This window comes from Anser anser (assembly GCF_964211835.1).
Source record: "Anser anser genome assembly, chromosome: 10".
Classification (NCBI taxonomy): domain Eukaryota; kingdom Metazoa; phylum Chordata; class Aves; order Anseriformes; family Anatidae; genus Anser; species Anser anser.
In genome coordinates, this window is record NC_139730.1 from 9,424,086 (window position 1) to 9,439,741 (window position 15,656).

The following is a 15,656-nucleotide window of genomic DNA, read 5'->3' on the forward strand; positions in this document are numbered from 1 at the left end:
GGGAAAAAGAAAAAAACACAACACCTACTTATCACAGTCAAGAATGCAGAATATTGCAAACTCTAAGAAATGAAATGAAGATTAATAGCTTATGAAAGAAAGGGCATCTAAAAGGACAGTGTTAAAAGGACTACAATAATCTGGCAAGCAAGAAGTCAGTGGGCTAAATCAGAAGGAGAAAAGCTAATCTGCAGGAACTGCAGATGTGTAAATCAGTGTCAAGCGTATCAGTGACCCCGGCACAAACTAGCAGCTAGAATAAAAATAAATGAAAAGGGATCAGTTTTGAAACAGAGAGTTATTATAGGCAACACTAAAAATCACCCTGGACCGCACTGTGCCAGATAAATGGGTAGCCAGAAGGGAGGAGAAAGTGAATTGAGAGGATAGAGTGACCTTGCCCTTCTGTAGGCACTGCACATTCCTGGATTTATGGCCAGCACTTAGTCTTGCTCTCTTCTAACTCTTGGCCCTTAAACAGCAAAGGAATTAAGCTCATGTTTGAATGGGATACCACATACCAGCTGAAATGATGCAAAGGATATTACATCTATGAGAGCATTTTTATATTTGTGTTTCAGTAGATGGGAATAATAATGCTTGAAAGCATTACACGTAAAATCTAAATTTCTGTCATAGCAATATTGAAACCAGTAAAGAGGAAAAGAGGAAAATTTCCAGGAGAGTCAGACCTAACTCTATACAAACATAAACCACACGGATCTTCTGTGCTGCCCTCCTTTTATAGACTGGGAAACCGAAGAGGGAGAAGAGATCAACAGCAAGATAAAGAGCACGCTATAATTAAAACCAGTCTGCCACCCTGCTATTAGCAGGTTAATAGAGCCATGCAGGATAAAGGCAGAGGAAATGGGATAAATACACCATTAACTGCCAGAACATGTAAGCTTATGAACGGCAACAAACGGGAAATCTTACTTCTTTAAGAGAATGATGAAGCTGTAAGCAAACACTGCCATTCCCACGAGGAAGTAGGCGAGGGGCAGCCGGTATCCTGCTTTCCCGATCTTCCTGTCCCGACCATAGTAACCGTAAAACAGAACGGAGTACTGGAGGTAGCCCTGCAGAGAGCAGAGTCGGTAAGTAAGGTCAGTAAATAACGGCTACAACCAAACAGCGAGGGGTTTAAAATAAAGAGTGGATTTAGCCTTGCCCCCAGTGACCAGATGGTGTCCAGATCTTGAGCAGAGGCGATGCGCTCCTTGGGAATGGTCTTGCTGACTGTGCTGCCGAAGGGCGCTCCGGCCAGCAGCTGGGAAAAGAGAGACAAAGTCTCAAAAACTGTGTGAGCCCCTCCGACCCTCAAAGGCCTGCCCCCCATTTGGTATATCTGATAGCGAGGGCTTTGGTCACCCTGCCCCAGCTAGCAATTCCACGAGAAATCCTGCATTCATTTTCCGCTAAACCAGATTTTTTTTGGCCATCTGTGGTCTACCTATGAGGTAATTTAGTGCTCTGCAGACATCTTCTAAATGGCTGAAAAATGAAAAGAGAGGTCAAGTGAAATCATTAACAATACATATTTAAAATGGACAAATATAGTTCATTTCAATTTAAGCATTTTAAAACTAAATATAACAATATTTGATCTCAAAATAGGACTTTAAAATTAAATCCACTTTTACTTACAAAATCAAAAAATGAAAATGAATCTTTTCCATTTCAATTTACTTTTTTTTTCTTTTTTCTTTTTTTTTTGTGCTTTGAGGGTGCTTTTCTCTTTTACCATCTTCACCAATGTGAAGAAAAATGAGACACTGACATGTTTCTGGTGACATTATTGAAACACAGGTTTGGTGGGGCAAGATAACATTTATTAATTATTTAACAAAGTTAATAAATAGCCTTATTTGTATGCAAGACCTAAACAAAGTTATGTCTGTTCAGACTTCTAGAAAATGCCTTCTAATGGACAATAAACCGGAGCCTGGACGCAAATGTTATGTTTTTCTGCCTGTAAATGACATTAGCAGGACCTGAGTGTACTCCACACCAGCTGCAGCTTTTAGGATTTGATTCTTCATTTTAGTAATCGGATACAAACATATTCTATAAAAGCATTAGTACCATGTTGACAAAATATAATCTCTAACACTAATAGCAAAATTCTCTTACCCTTTGGCAGAAAAAAAACCCTCTTAACAGTGGAATTTATTTTAAATAATTTATTTTAAATTGATGTATGCCTTTAAGTGTGGCATTTGTTTAATTCAGAAAGGGAAGTGCAACAAGTAAGCATTTTTCTGCAAATATTAACCATACGTTCTTACCTCTGGTAAGACTACAAATGCTCCCGTCATTATGGTAAGTACAATATTGATTCCAAATAGCCATCTCAAGAAGATGAAATAAGAGGCAACTCCAGACCCAAAATGACCTTAAACCACAGAAAATAGTTATCTGAGCTACACAGTATATAAAAGCTCATATCATTTATTCATGAAGTATTACTTGAAGACCAAAGAAAACCATGCCTCATTCATGCAGTGCAAACAGCAAGGTCGTGAATATGTTAGCATGTCAATGTGGAGAACACAATTCCGACACAAACTCTGTTGGAGAAGTCTGATAATTACCAGCAGCATTTACACAAGAAGCTGCCACACTGGGTGACATCATGCAGCCATTTCCTTTGCTGCAGAAGCACAGAGCTATGTCCCAGCCACTGGGAGGATGCTAAGCACTGCCCTAATCCATGTCAACGACACTGACACCGGGGCTGGCGAGGCAGGTTGTGTGCCACACGTGGTCCTGGGCACATCTGGGCTTGGCCCAAGGATGCTGCCCCATGGACTGCAATAAGCTATGCCCAAAGCTTGCTGCTCTTTAAGAACCACAATGGGACAGAACTGATTTTATTTTTTAAAGCTACCCCACACTAAGGTCATAAATAAGAACTGTGCAGTGTCTGAGGCAAAGTAGAAAAAAGGAAAGCTCTAAATGAAAACTGTGTTGCTGCTCAAAGTTTATGTTTAAAGCTTCCTCCCAAGTACTACTTAATTCAGTAAACCCAAAAGTAAATCATTTCAGCAAGTGCTTTACTGTTAAATCCCATTAAATCTTTATACTTACTCTCAATTTTTTTTATTCTCATTTCCCAAGGAATAAAGATGACCACAAAATTATATGCAAGTCGAAGAAACTTCCTCCAAAGCTGAGGAAAAAAAAAAAACACAAAGAAATTTGACAATTTTGCATGGAAAAGAAAAAAAAAATCCATCAGGGCACTTTGCTCACCTCTCTTTTATCTGGTACCACAAGAAATACTGCAACTATTAATTGCTGTGGTCTCAGAGCATGTCTGTGGGGTTGAGATGGACAAAGCAAACCACGGTGAGTTTTAGAAACACGCAAAATGTGAGAAGGCACAGGAGCCCTTGACCTTGCTTACTATCAAATCCTAACAAATATGAGGGATTTATAAACCTCTGTGGGTACAGCCAGTAGCCATCAACCTGCACCTTTGACGCACAAGGGCCAGGCATACAGAAGCTGATGGGCGCTGTTCCCCATCGCTGCCCCTTTGGGCTGGGGCTGGGGAGGGAGATGCTGGGGGAAGCAGCTGTCACTCTGCCTGTGCCCATCACCCCCTTCTCCAGCCTGCCAGATGGGGTTTGGTTGCAAGATGCCTGGAAGAGCATCACAAAATGACTCCACGGCATATGCCTTTAGGGTAAGAAGTTGCAAAGATGTATAACTAGACCTGAGAGTCAAAAACAAAACAAAACAAACACAACCAAGATCCTTAAGAGGAATTCTACAGGTCCTCTAGATCGACTAAGCCAATACAAATCAGTCTCCATATAGTTTATGAGGGAATCCCACTGCACTAAACATAATAAATTGAATTTCTAGGGCAAACAAATGAACGTACAACAAATTTCAAATTTGAAGAGAAGTGGGACACTAGTTTTTCTTAGAGGACAAATACGCTTTTCATAATTCAACAGCAGTAAATTCAACAACTATATTCTCATCTCTGCACATTGCAATTGGCACCTACAGAAGAACTGTGCTTATGCTTTGTACAAACCTTATTCAATCTCCATATTTTGGCATGCTCAAAGCAAAGCATCTTCCTGCACACAGTGGGATGTGCACGTAGGAAAAGAAAAGATCTGCATGAGCAAAACTGAGCGTAGACTTTGATTTGTTGAATTAGAGCTATAACATGACAGTATCAATAGAAAAATAACATTTGTATATCTTATTCATTATAAAGTACATTTCACAGTACAGCTAAATATATAAAAAACTCTATTTTAGTCAGCAGCAGTGTCAATATTGTATCATGAAATCTCATCTCCTTAAACCAAAGAGAAGTAAATCACATTTTAATTACTGAATGTATCATCAATCTTTTTGGCCAAAGTTAATTAATTTTTATGGTGATGTGAGTATTTTTATTGCATGAACTGGAACTATTTTAATTAAAGAAATTGTAGATGTTGTGAGTTGCATGGGAATTGCTAGGATTGCTACTTTCATTTGAAAACAGGATTCACAAGGCTGAGACCGGAATCAAGTAGCTTGCACCAGTTATGTTGCGGTTTTATAAAGTACACAAAGATGTCCATGTAGTTAAAATTATAATTAGATAACCATCATCTCTTTTTCTACCTATTACATACCTGAATAAAACAGGATAATTATACCCTTATAATCCAGAGTATGGATATCAGCAGTAAACGTAAATGTAAAGAAAAAAATAAATGGGAAAACAGTTGAACTGAAAAACAAAATGCCTTCAGTGCCAATGTCAAAACAGTAATAAGTAGTTTAGCTTCAATTTTTATAAATACCATCAGGAATGGCTTGTCCAGTTATGAACAGTGTGTATTTTGCCAATTTTACAAGCTAATTTAAAAATGGATACACTTAACAGCTTCAGTTGCCTTCAGACTGTTGATGACATCTTACAGGTTGATGCAAACATTTTGTTTTTAGCTCAAACATTAAATTCTTATTCTGATGATCTAGTGCTTGTTTTTACTGTGGTGCATTTTTAGTCACCACACTATTTTCTAAGATAACACTTCCAGTTTAATAAACAATTCAGCTCATTCTGTTATACTTATTATTATTAATAACTTAGCCCTGAAATAAAGGCTATATTCTTTAATTTGTGCCGGAAAAAAGAATATCCTACACATAATAAGTGGTGCTAATTAACTTCTGAATTATATCTCTATGCAGAATATCTTCAAGCAAAAGCATGCAGTAGACGCAAATAAATTAGATACAGGCTTGAATCATTGTGAACTCTTAAGATGAAATCTTGATTTTGTTATAGAAACGGGAATAAGAACAAGAAGGGAGCCCAGTACCTGATTTACCAACACATACTGCAGACCCTTAGCATGTCTCTTTCTAGTTAACATCCTACTTCCACTGAAGTCCAAGGTATGAGACAGTATTTAACAGCATCTTACTTCCACTGCATTTGCCATACACAAAAAGGCAGAACAAGAAAAGATGAGACTTTCCTCCCTCAAAAAGTAGTAGTTTTAACTTTTGCTGTGTGCCACCATAACAGAAAACAAGCTACATGCAGCCTTTCACTTGTTCACACAAATAATATACATGGTGTTCTATTTTACTGTTACAACCCTTACTTTTAGAATTAAGATGAATTACATCATTAAAAGTCTACTCATTATGATGACACAAATATTCTTGACTGCTTAGATGACTAAAGACCTCTTCTCTGGTCGTTGCATATTAAGGACAAATTCCTATGTGTTATTAATTTCCAGCAATTAGGGCCAGGGTCTATTTTTAGTGTTATAAATAGATTTGCTAAGATTAGATTCAAATTATTTGAGTATTATGCAAGCAAAAGCCTTCTTTGACAATGTATTTACAATAAGCTACTGTAGGATTGCCTTCCAAAATAAAAGCTAGACACATTTTTCATACTAAACCATTGAACTGTGGCCCCACAGTCTGCTGAAATTGCTCTTCAGAGAATACTGACATTGTATTGTTGGTATCCCATTCCCATCACCCCCTCTGGCAGACATCAATATTCATATATTATTTGAGAAGGAAGCTTATCCTGCGTTAATAGGAGATCCATCCCTCACACATTAAATGAGTGTAATTACTAAATGTAATTACTAAATTCACAATTGGAAAAAAAAAAAAAGGAAAAAAGAAAAAAGAAGCTTTTAACTCCTTTTTCCTCCCTCTACAGAGTTCTTGAGATAGAGATTGGGACAGCACAGAAAACATACACTCCTGTGAATAAAAACTGCAGATGACTATAGGTATAGAGAGGAGCTGTAATTTAAGAAGCAGCAGACATACCTCTGCACCAGCAGCTTGGTAGCCTCTTGTTCTAGTGAGCCTCCCTTCATACTTCAGCACAATCTCCTTTGCCTGTCTGCAGAAGAAGGTGGAATCTTGTTTTACATTGATGCCATTACTCTGAGCCCCTAGCTCTGCACAGGCAGCAACTAGTAAAGTGCTCTGAAACGCTGTCATGGACTATGTCACACTGTAAAATCCTTAACCAGGGAAAGCTTTTTTTCTTTTCATACTGAAGTTTTTACTACCACTTTAAAACCACTGAGAGCTTTGTCTGAGAAAACTTGACATTAAGAACTTTTACTGCAGGGAGAGCTCTCTCTCTCTCTCGTGTGTGTGTTTTTCCCTCATGTCCTTTTAATTCAAATCTTTCTTAAAGCAGCACAACCGAAATGACTAAAATAAGACAACTGTGTGTGTGTTTTTCCCCCATGTCCTTTTAATTCAAATCTTTCTTAAAGCAGCACAACCAAAATGACTAAAATAAGACAACTGTCCTGACAGCATGTTTAATCGTATGTGAATACATAAGAATATGGTATAGAGCTCTTTCAAGATGCAAATAGATTCATATCCGATCCTAAAGCTGCTTATCCTTGATCTTTAACTTCAGGAGAAGGTGGATGAGGACCACAGGAAACTCATCAACACAGAAGTCATGTAGGAGCAGGGAGACATCAAGTCACTATTCTGTGTAACAGAGAAAAATCACTTTGTTTCCAAATGAAGCAAGTATCCTATTGCTGCTGGGACTTCCTCAGGACTACAATGCCATCCTCGCATCAGACAGTGTTTTAAGAGAAAGAGGCCTGATGAAGAGGAAAAAGAGCAAGTCCCAAGTAGACCATACTGTGAAAGACCTAACACAGTTTAACTGAAAGAGTTGGACACCCACCTTTTGCATTGCAAATATGGCAGTGTTAATATAACTATTGAGATCTTAAGCTGTGAAACATCATGACTACACCAAATGTGCCTACCAGCATGCATTACTTACCGCCATTTACAATATATTACCTGAAGATTACAACCAGCTCTCAGGTCTCATCAGAGCATACTCACACCGTGCTTTCCTAGCCACTCAATCATTTCTGGGCTCGTTCCCTTTCAGCTTACACTGGAAAACTGCAGCTGGAAACACGGTCACAGTCAGTAAGCCTGAGAGCTTCTGTGCAAACACCATTACCTGAGCGCCCGCAGCTTCTGCCTCATCGGCCACGGCCTGCAGCGGATGTTGGACATGATCTCCTTCTGGTACTGAATGTTCTGAAAGATCTGCTCGGGGTCATGGTTGTCAGCCTTATCCTCACTGATATCCTCATCTGAGTTGCTGACGGTCCAGCACACACCCCACGAAAGAAAAAACAAGACAAATTATTACCCTCCAGATCCCCAAACTGTTGATTTGTACAGCACCCAATCTGTGGGAGCAATACGACAGCAATAAGCTAGGGAACTTGAATGACCTTCTTGTTTTTAGGGTTGATGAATAATTCGGATGATTTCCCCATCTCTAGGACGTGCCTCTTCCTCCCCACCACCTGCTACTCAGTCATAACTCATCCATGCTCCCCAGCAGGAATTCCAGTCTTTGCTCTCCCAGCCTTTCCAGCCATACAGCTTTTACATCAGGCTAGCAAGACATTCTGTATATTTTTCTGGAACAAAGTGCAGTCTAAACATTTCCAGCAAGAGCACTTAACATTCATTTGCTTGCCATGCGGTGTTGGCCTTTTACTTTGATGGTAATAATGAAGAAGTTTTTCTTTGTTAAGATGAGGGGAAGAAAAGCTAAGAAATTCTTGCCCTTTGCGCCTGTTCTCTGCTGGGAGGACAGGAGTGTAAGACCCCAGCACACCAAGAATTACATATTCCTGTAAAAAAAATTGTGTTCCAATGCAGATTTCTGTGAATGATTATTAAATCATCTTTTCTGATGCTGTCACCACATTTGCTAAGCTACAGCTCTCTCATCCCATTTTAAACAGGCTATTGTACCTGACAGCAGCAATATTCACTCTTGCAGGGACTCACGGCTAAAAACCTGTTGCCACGATTTCCCCTTGCATGATGTGAACAGAACTGAACACTTTTGAATCACTTTGAAATAAATCAACCTAAACGCTTTCTTGTAACAGCATTCAAAGGATATACGTGGTCAGATTGCTGGTCCATTGATCCACAGTCCTCACCCTGACCTTCGGTCACAGTGGATATTCAAGGGAAATTATAATACACCGGAAAAGTATAGAGAGATTTATTACCCTGCTATACCCTGAACTCACTGGAGTTATGCTGAAGATGTTTATGATGCAGTATGAAATATTACTTTTATGAGAAGAAAAAAAGAAGAAAAGAGGTTTAAAGTACATCTAAAAATAGAGAGAGGAGTGATTTTTCTCATGCTCCTTTTCACGTTACTACACTCTGCCTAAATGAAAGGCAAAAGACAAGACCCCACATTTCTGCTCAGTAAGGAATATTTGCACTTCAGGAGAGAGCAGGATGCCTTACCTGTGGGGTGGCTCCTGGTACGTGTAGATGCTGGCGTGCCGCTTCACTGTCTGGTACTTTTTGCAGGACTTTGCAGTTTTTACTGCAGCAGCACCTGGAGCTGCTGCCATGGTGGGAGCTGCCGCCAGCACCAGGTGAAACTCTGCCACACTAGACGAAAGCCTTCAGCTCACTGGTCAGCTGTCTCCTAAGCAGGCAAACGTTATTAAGTAGAGAGCAGCGAGGGAGTGCCGAGCCCTGATCAGAGGATTGCTGCCTGCGCCTGGTGCTCCTGCAGTGGCAGGACCTGAAGCCTGGCAGTGCGTGCATGCCTTAAAGCGGCAGCACACAGCAGCCAGGGTGCTTTTAAATGAACTTCCTAGAAGTGAGGTAGGGAACAGGATCCAAGGGTGGGCCAGCTGCAGTCCTTAAAGCAGAGCCAAGTTTCCCTTGTGACGGATGAGGTGATCCCTCAAAGTGCCACCCCACCAAACCAGGCTGAATCACGCTGGGTGATGTTTGCAATGACCGCGCTGGAAAGACTGTCAGCATTGCTTCGCGTGTTTGAGAGAAAGTTCTTGCTCGTGTAAAGCAGGAATTGTTTGTATTTTGGTCTTTGCTGACAGACAAAAATGTGATGGCATTTTCCCACAGGACTACCAAGGGGACAGCCCTGCCACAATGCAAGAGCTGCTGCTCTCCTGGGCCCTGGCCCCACCTTGCAGCGTGACCTGCACTCACTGGCCCTGGATTTATGACTTCTCTTTTGGAGGCATCAAAATACCTGCCATTCAGACAAGTACATGTTACCAAGCAATTCACTCTTTCTCAAAACTTGTAGTATCTTAGTTATTTTCAATTCCATTAACTACTGTAACTTTTTCACCATTTACTTTAAGCATCTTCTCAGATTATCAATATTAATAATTATTCCTAGAGCTTAAACACAGGAAAATATTGTCATCTGATGTTCATTTCCCATTTCTTCAGCTCTACTACTTAACTAATTTTATTACAAAATTAATTTCATAGATACTAAATGCACACCTAACATGAAGTCACTTTAAAAGTCAACAAATGGATCAGTGATGGCAGTTTAAGGACCTGTATTAAGTAACTACTATCTTTCTCTCACTTTATTCAAGTCCTGGGGCCAGTTCTTGCATTTTTATGCCTCGCTTCCCACCAACAAATACAGAATATTTCTGCATTTCACAGGAATAGCATGCAATTTATCACAAATTTTGAGGTACTCTGTGTCTATCATATGATGATTATGTATTATTCACAGTAATGCACTTCATTAACAGTCATTGTGGGCATAAACTTCCTAAAGTTCCTATAGTCAACTCCAACACCACCTCTCCACGGTACTGGTATTGGATTGTCAGGACAGAATAGACTGCTCCAAGTTTTGTTGGGACCAGCAACTTGCCACATCGTCAAGTGAATTTCCAGGGCCTTTCTCCATCATAAAAGTTACAGGTATTTTAGGTCACGTTATTAAAACAGAGCAAAATGGGCCAAAAAACCACCTTTGTTATTAGATTCTATGGACATAATTTGTTGCTCAGAACTTGGGAGGAAAGGGATGAGTTTACAGAGAGTTTTCACTTGTTCCTAACTTGGTGTTTCTCTCTGTAATAACTCTGTGCACAATGTGGCAAAGGTTTCGGTTGCATAAATCAATGGTCTGTTGTAGTTAACTTTTATTTGCAGCCTCTGACAAGAAAGAACATTAAGTTCTCTCTGCTACATTTCCTGTAGAGACGCGCACAGACTGCTTTTCCCCTTTGCCCTGAGCTAATCAAAAATACTGCCACTAGCTGAGAAATCCTACTTTTCCATTATTATGGTTCAGTCCATTGTACTATACTTATTTAGCTAAATAATTAAGGGACTAAAAAGTCACAAGCCTCATTACCACACAAGTATCTCTCAGACCATAAATAATGAGGCTTGTGAAGCCCAGAGCTCCAGGTGCATCTTGTTTGAAGCCTCACCAGAAATCTGGGACTTCCATTAGCACAAAGGGGAAGAGCCACAGAATAGCTCCAGAAATGCCCCACCGAGAGCTCAGTGAAAGCAGGCACCTGTATTCTGCACCACTCCTTTAATTCCTCCTTTTGTCACATGTGCATGGCTTCTAAACATAGTTAAAAACGTTGGAAACATCACTTAGCCATGTTCTATTTACTCTGTAGATTTTTCTCTGAACTCAACTCCCTCATCCCAACCACATTCTGGGCATCTTCTGTACACACCTCCTTCGGCAGCAATGGAGACTAAAGGGTGTAGGCTCCAGTATTCAGCTTCCCAAGAAGAATGGAGCATAATAATCCTACTTTTTCTGTGCTGTATTTTATTCTTTTCATAGTGAATTCTGTAAAACAAAGGTTGTTAGATCTCTGGCATATCAAGCTACCTGTGCCTTACCTAAATTCCCCAGCCTTGGAATGGCTTTGTTGTTTGGCTTCAAGTTCACAGGCCAGAAGCAGCACCCTAACATCCTCTCTGTGCATCAGACCACCATCAAGTGAAAGCAAGCAGCCAAAAGGAACATGTTTCAGCCCAGAACCATGTCTCCATCAAAAGACTTATCACCACTTTCCAGCTGGAAAAACAAACAGAGGAACTATTCTGGATGCCAGAAAAGCCTTTTAAAGCTTTGATGTTCAGTCAGTACTGCAAACACACCCACATCACCACTTTTGTGACCTGCTGCAAGATATGCTTTCAATTTTATAATCTGAAAGCAATGAAACATCAGTTCAAATATATTTTCTGGGTTGTAGTTAGTTATTTGCTTTGCATTTTGGCCAGTGGTACAGCAATGGGGACCAGATTCTGCCGCTTTGCTCAGAAGAATAAATGCCTCTCTATTCAGGACAGCCTACTAAAAGCCATTAGTTTGCTACTTATTCCAGCTATGTTTAGTCATTGCTCTCCTTTAAAAAATTCAAATATTTTCCATATATACGTAATTTCAAACAATGCAGCAACCTAGCATCCACATGGCTGTGTGTCACCCTGTATCATATGGAGAGACTATTCTGGGCCAGAAGAGCAGTGCAGCTTTGTGTCCAGGTAACAAGCCCATTCCATCAGCACTAATTGACTGTTAACGTGCCTTTATTTTTTATTGACTAGTGCCAGTTGGTTAATGCTGAAGATCTCTGCATAATCCATTATCAATGTAACAACATGCCCTATGAAACTCAGTGCACCTGAAACTTATTACACATCTAATAAACCAAAACACACCCTTAAAACTGAAGGCTTCAAGCTAATCAAGATGGTGAAACCTAGATAAAACCTGAAGCACCTGACACCTGGTGGTATCTTTACAGTAAGCTGACCTTGCCGCTGTGCTGGTCCTAACAGCCAGGGTATCCAGCTTTAGGTCTTCGTTTTGTGGTTTGCCTGCACCACAAACTCCAACAGAAGCAGAATAATCTGAGAAAGGGCCCTGAGTAATGTGACAAACATGTAGAAACATTAAACTCATGTTACTGATAGAGGTCTTACTAAGGAAAATTTCCTCCCCCATGGAAAATAGGTTTTAACACTAACATCCCAAATCCCTCAGAGAGCATGATCTAGACCTCCAAAAACAACAGGAGAAAAACCTGTCCACTTCTCCCTCTATATTACAGGTCCTACTTCTCACCTCTTGCTTGGCTTCCAGATACACCAGTTTTTATTTGAAGAAACGACATGGGAGATTAAGACTTCACATCAATGGCAGTTCCCAGGGATTGCTACATTTCACAGATAAAGCGGTGTCCTTTTATGCGATGGTGGTACAGCACTACCAAAGACATTAAAATGCTAAGATTAATGATTTATATTGATTTAATCAGCTTGTATATCTTAACACATCAACAGGGAACATATTAATTTCCTTTCCCTTTGTTAGAAGAAAGCCCAAAGTATTAAAACAAGGGGACAATTTAAGCCTGACATTTATATGGCTCTAATACTGCCAGTGCTGGAATCACATATGCAATCTGAAGTTACTACCAAACACTAAAAGCACAATGAGCAGCCAGAGACTCATGAATTCAGAGCCCATCTGACAGGAGGATGCAGAGTGCTTTTTAAGAGACAAGAGAAAGCTGGCTTCAAGAGTTTATCCCTGATGTTGGAGGCATCCTCCGTTACCCATGACCTTTGCAATAGCCTCTCTAAAGAACTCTAGGATTCACTCGGATCACAAACAGGGTTCAGGTTTGGCTGTTCAACTCGGCAAGCAGTTTAGCAGCCTGCTTCAATACGCTCTGTCGAATCCAGAAATGTACTGGGGGTTGTTTTACTGTGAATGAATACTACAATGGTTATAGATTTGATTTCAATTGTCATTAAGTGGATGTAAAACAGGATGTTAAACTTTTACTGCAAAATGTATAGTGGCATCTCTCTGTGCATAAAAACAAGTCTCACGTTTGATGCATAGGGCCATGTTGCATTTTCAAATACTTAGCTGGGGAAAAAGAAACAACACACAAGTGGGTGGACTCTGCACATAGAAAATTGGAGTAATTGGAGCTATCTTCCCCATGCTTGTCCATTCCTATGGAGATTCAGTTTAAATCTCCTCTTTCTTTCAGCATTGCAGTTAAACTTGGACCTTTCCAAAATGACCTTACATGGGAAGGGGACATCCCAATTCTAAGGTGAAAATTCAGAAAAGACTGATGTTTTCAGTGGTGTCTGTAAAAGAAAAAAAAAAAAGTACCACCCCTCCAGGTTCTTAAGTATATAAAACAGACGGTGAAAAAATACTTAGAAACACTGAAGAAAGAAATTTGTGCATCCTTAAGAGAACTAATTATCAGTAGTGCTAAAAAAAAAATCAGCTCTGTAGAAAACAGTGATAGGTAGTGATGCTGTTCAGCATTCAGGTTTGTGTGAAAACACAAACCCCTCTTAGTTTGAGAACATTTACTTTTAGAGCTGGAAGAGCTACGATCAGAAGACAAGCCAGTTGGACTTCAAAGAAATACGTTCCATTATCAAATTATAATCAGTTCACCTGTTCAGGCCCCAAAGATATTAGAGATGCACAGCTGGATAAAAAAGCAGATATGGGATTTCCTGGGTAATGTTGCCAAAGCCATTGTCTTCATGAACTGAGAGTAAAATTAATCTACTGGACTCTGTTAAATCATCGTCTCCCCATGAGTTTGTTTGGACAGCTTAATTTCATACAGTAGGTTTCACTCTTCAATTTCTGCATGCTCATAACTCTTACTGACATTTATCAGACTTGGATCAAGGGGAATACTCCCACTGCAGTTCAATTTTCTCGTGAATTCACATCCCACATAAAAAATCTTTCATTTAAAAAGCTCCTTATGTAGTTAACTGATCTTACATCATCATAATAGGTATATTTTTATTCATTAGATGATTACCATGACTATTAAAATATACATTTCTGTGACAGTACAAACCACAACAGAATACATCAAATTCAGAAAACCGTCAAGAGCAAAATCAGGGTAATGCTTACACGAGCATTTTAAAGCCTAACGCTGACAGTGGCGAAAGACAAAGGGAGCCACAAGCAGAGCCAAGCACCCGTGGTGGGGCAGACCATGTCCCACCAGCTTTTACAGCTAATGCAACCAAAGCACAAGGCCTGCAGCGCTGCCCTGACGTGCGTGACGCTGCCCTCCAACTTGCAGCTTCCTACTTTCAGGAAGCAAGAAAGTAACTGGACACCTAGATAAACTTACTTTTCAATTGCCATAGGCCGTAGCTACTACTTCTACAAGGGAATCTGTGTTTTGTGCAGCTTTGTCTATCCAGCAGTATGACGTGCATCCTACAGACATATTCATTTCACCAGAGACCTTTCTGAAAGCACTGTAACTAAATTATTTTCCAGGCTTACGTGAGTCATTACAAGCCAGACCTAGGAGTCATTGAAAATGCAGAAGACAATTTTATAACATTAAAAGAGAAAGGAGAGAGGGGAGAGAGAGAGAATTTTCACATTTTTGGAAGAAAAAAGAGGAAAAGAAGATCAAGAAATTTCACAATGGCAAAAAGTAACCAAGTAATCAGAATCCCCCCCCCACTTTTTTTTTCTTTTTTTTGGATGAGATTAAAACTTTTGCACAATTGCTTCTAATAGTCTGCGGGGAACTTATTTGTCCATTAGAAAGTCTCATTTTGGCTCAGAATGAGGTCATGAAGAGCTGTCAATGTTTTGAAACACAGAATGGTTGTTTCAATTCAAGTTGGTTTTCATTGTCCTCCAAACATTAAAACACAGTTTTGCACCATTTCTAATGCTCACTAAAAACACAACTTTGGTTTTGCAATTCTTTGAAATACATGGGATGCTAAGGAGAATTGAAACAGGGTAGTCAGCATTTTTTCCAGCAAAGGCAAGGACTTCTGTGCCCCAACAGAAAAGCCTCTGAACTTCCTCCTGACCTCTCTGAGATCACAGCTCATGAAAAATGGGAACACAAAATCCAGATCTACTTAATTGACTGCATAAGGAATGTTATTAATTCTACTATAGTATGACATAGGAAGACACTTCAGATACACTATAGTCATCTCATCAGCAAATAATCTTTTGTCCACGGAAAAATCCCAAGCACAGCTATTAAAAGTATTGTCTGCAAAGACATGAGCTTGTTCTCCAGGATACTCCAACACACAATTCCTCAGAAAAGCCAGGTGCACCAGCCTGCAGTTACATGATCACCTGAATTCAGCACCTCTTCACAGTACTTCTGGCTATACTGACCCACCTCCAAGAGTAGGTTTTAGCAGCTCAGTTCTTTGATTCAGCTCCCATTCAGCAGCATAAT

At 39.9% G+C, this 15,656-nt stretch overlaps 1 protein-coding gene across 8 annotated transcripts in view; it reads right to left on the reverse strand.

Moving 5' to 3' along the window:
• Positions 1-15,656, reverse strand: part of TMC3 (transmembrane channel like 3) — a 283,226-nt gene that overhangs the window by 13,136 nt on the left and 254,434 nt on the right. For 2 of the 8 annotated variants that reach the window (XM_083849930.1, XM_083849928.1), the window contains exons 4-12: positions 12,494-12,634; positions 11,260-11,437; positions 8,845-9,031; positions 7,517-7,660; positions 6,331-6,406; positions 3,094-3,175; positions 2,292-2,398; positions 1,175-1,273; positions 940-1,082 (exon numbers count right to left, since the gene is read on the reverse strand). In XM_083849930.1, coding sequence (XP_083706056.1) covers positions 940-1,082; positions 1,175-1,273; positions 2,292-2,398; positions 3,094-3,175; positions 6,331-6,406; positions 7,517-7,660; positions 8,845-8,954 — 761 coding nt within the window. In that variant the 5' untranslated portion in view covers positions 8,955-9,031; positions 11,260-11,437; positions 12,494-12,634. Of the gene's footprint in view, positions 1-939; positions 1,083-1,174; positions 1,274-2,291; positions 2,399-3,093; positions 3,176-3,258; positions 3,323-6,330; positions 6,407-7,516; positions 7,661-8,844; positions 9,032-11,087; positions 11,207-11,259; positions 11,438-12,182; positions 12,293-12,493; positions 12,635-15,656 lie in introns of those variants that run through there. The other 6 variants (XM_083849931.1, XM_083849929.1, XM_083849933.1 and 3 more) reach the window with 6 other exon arrangements.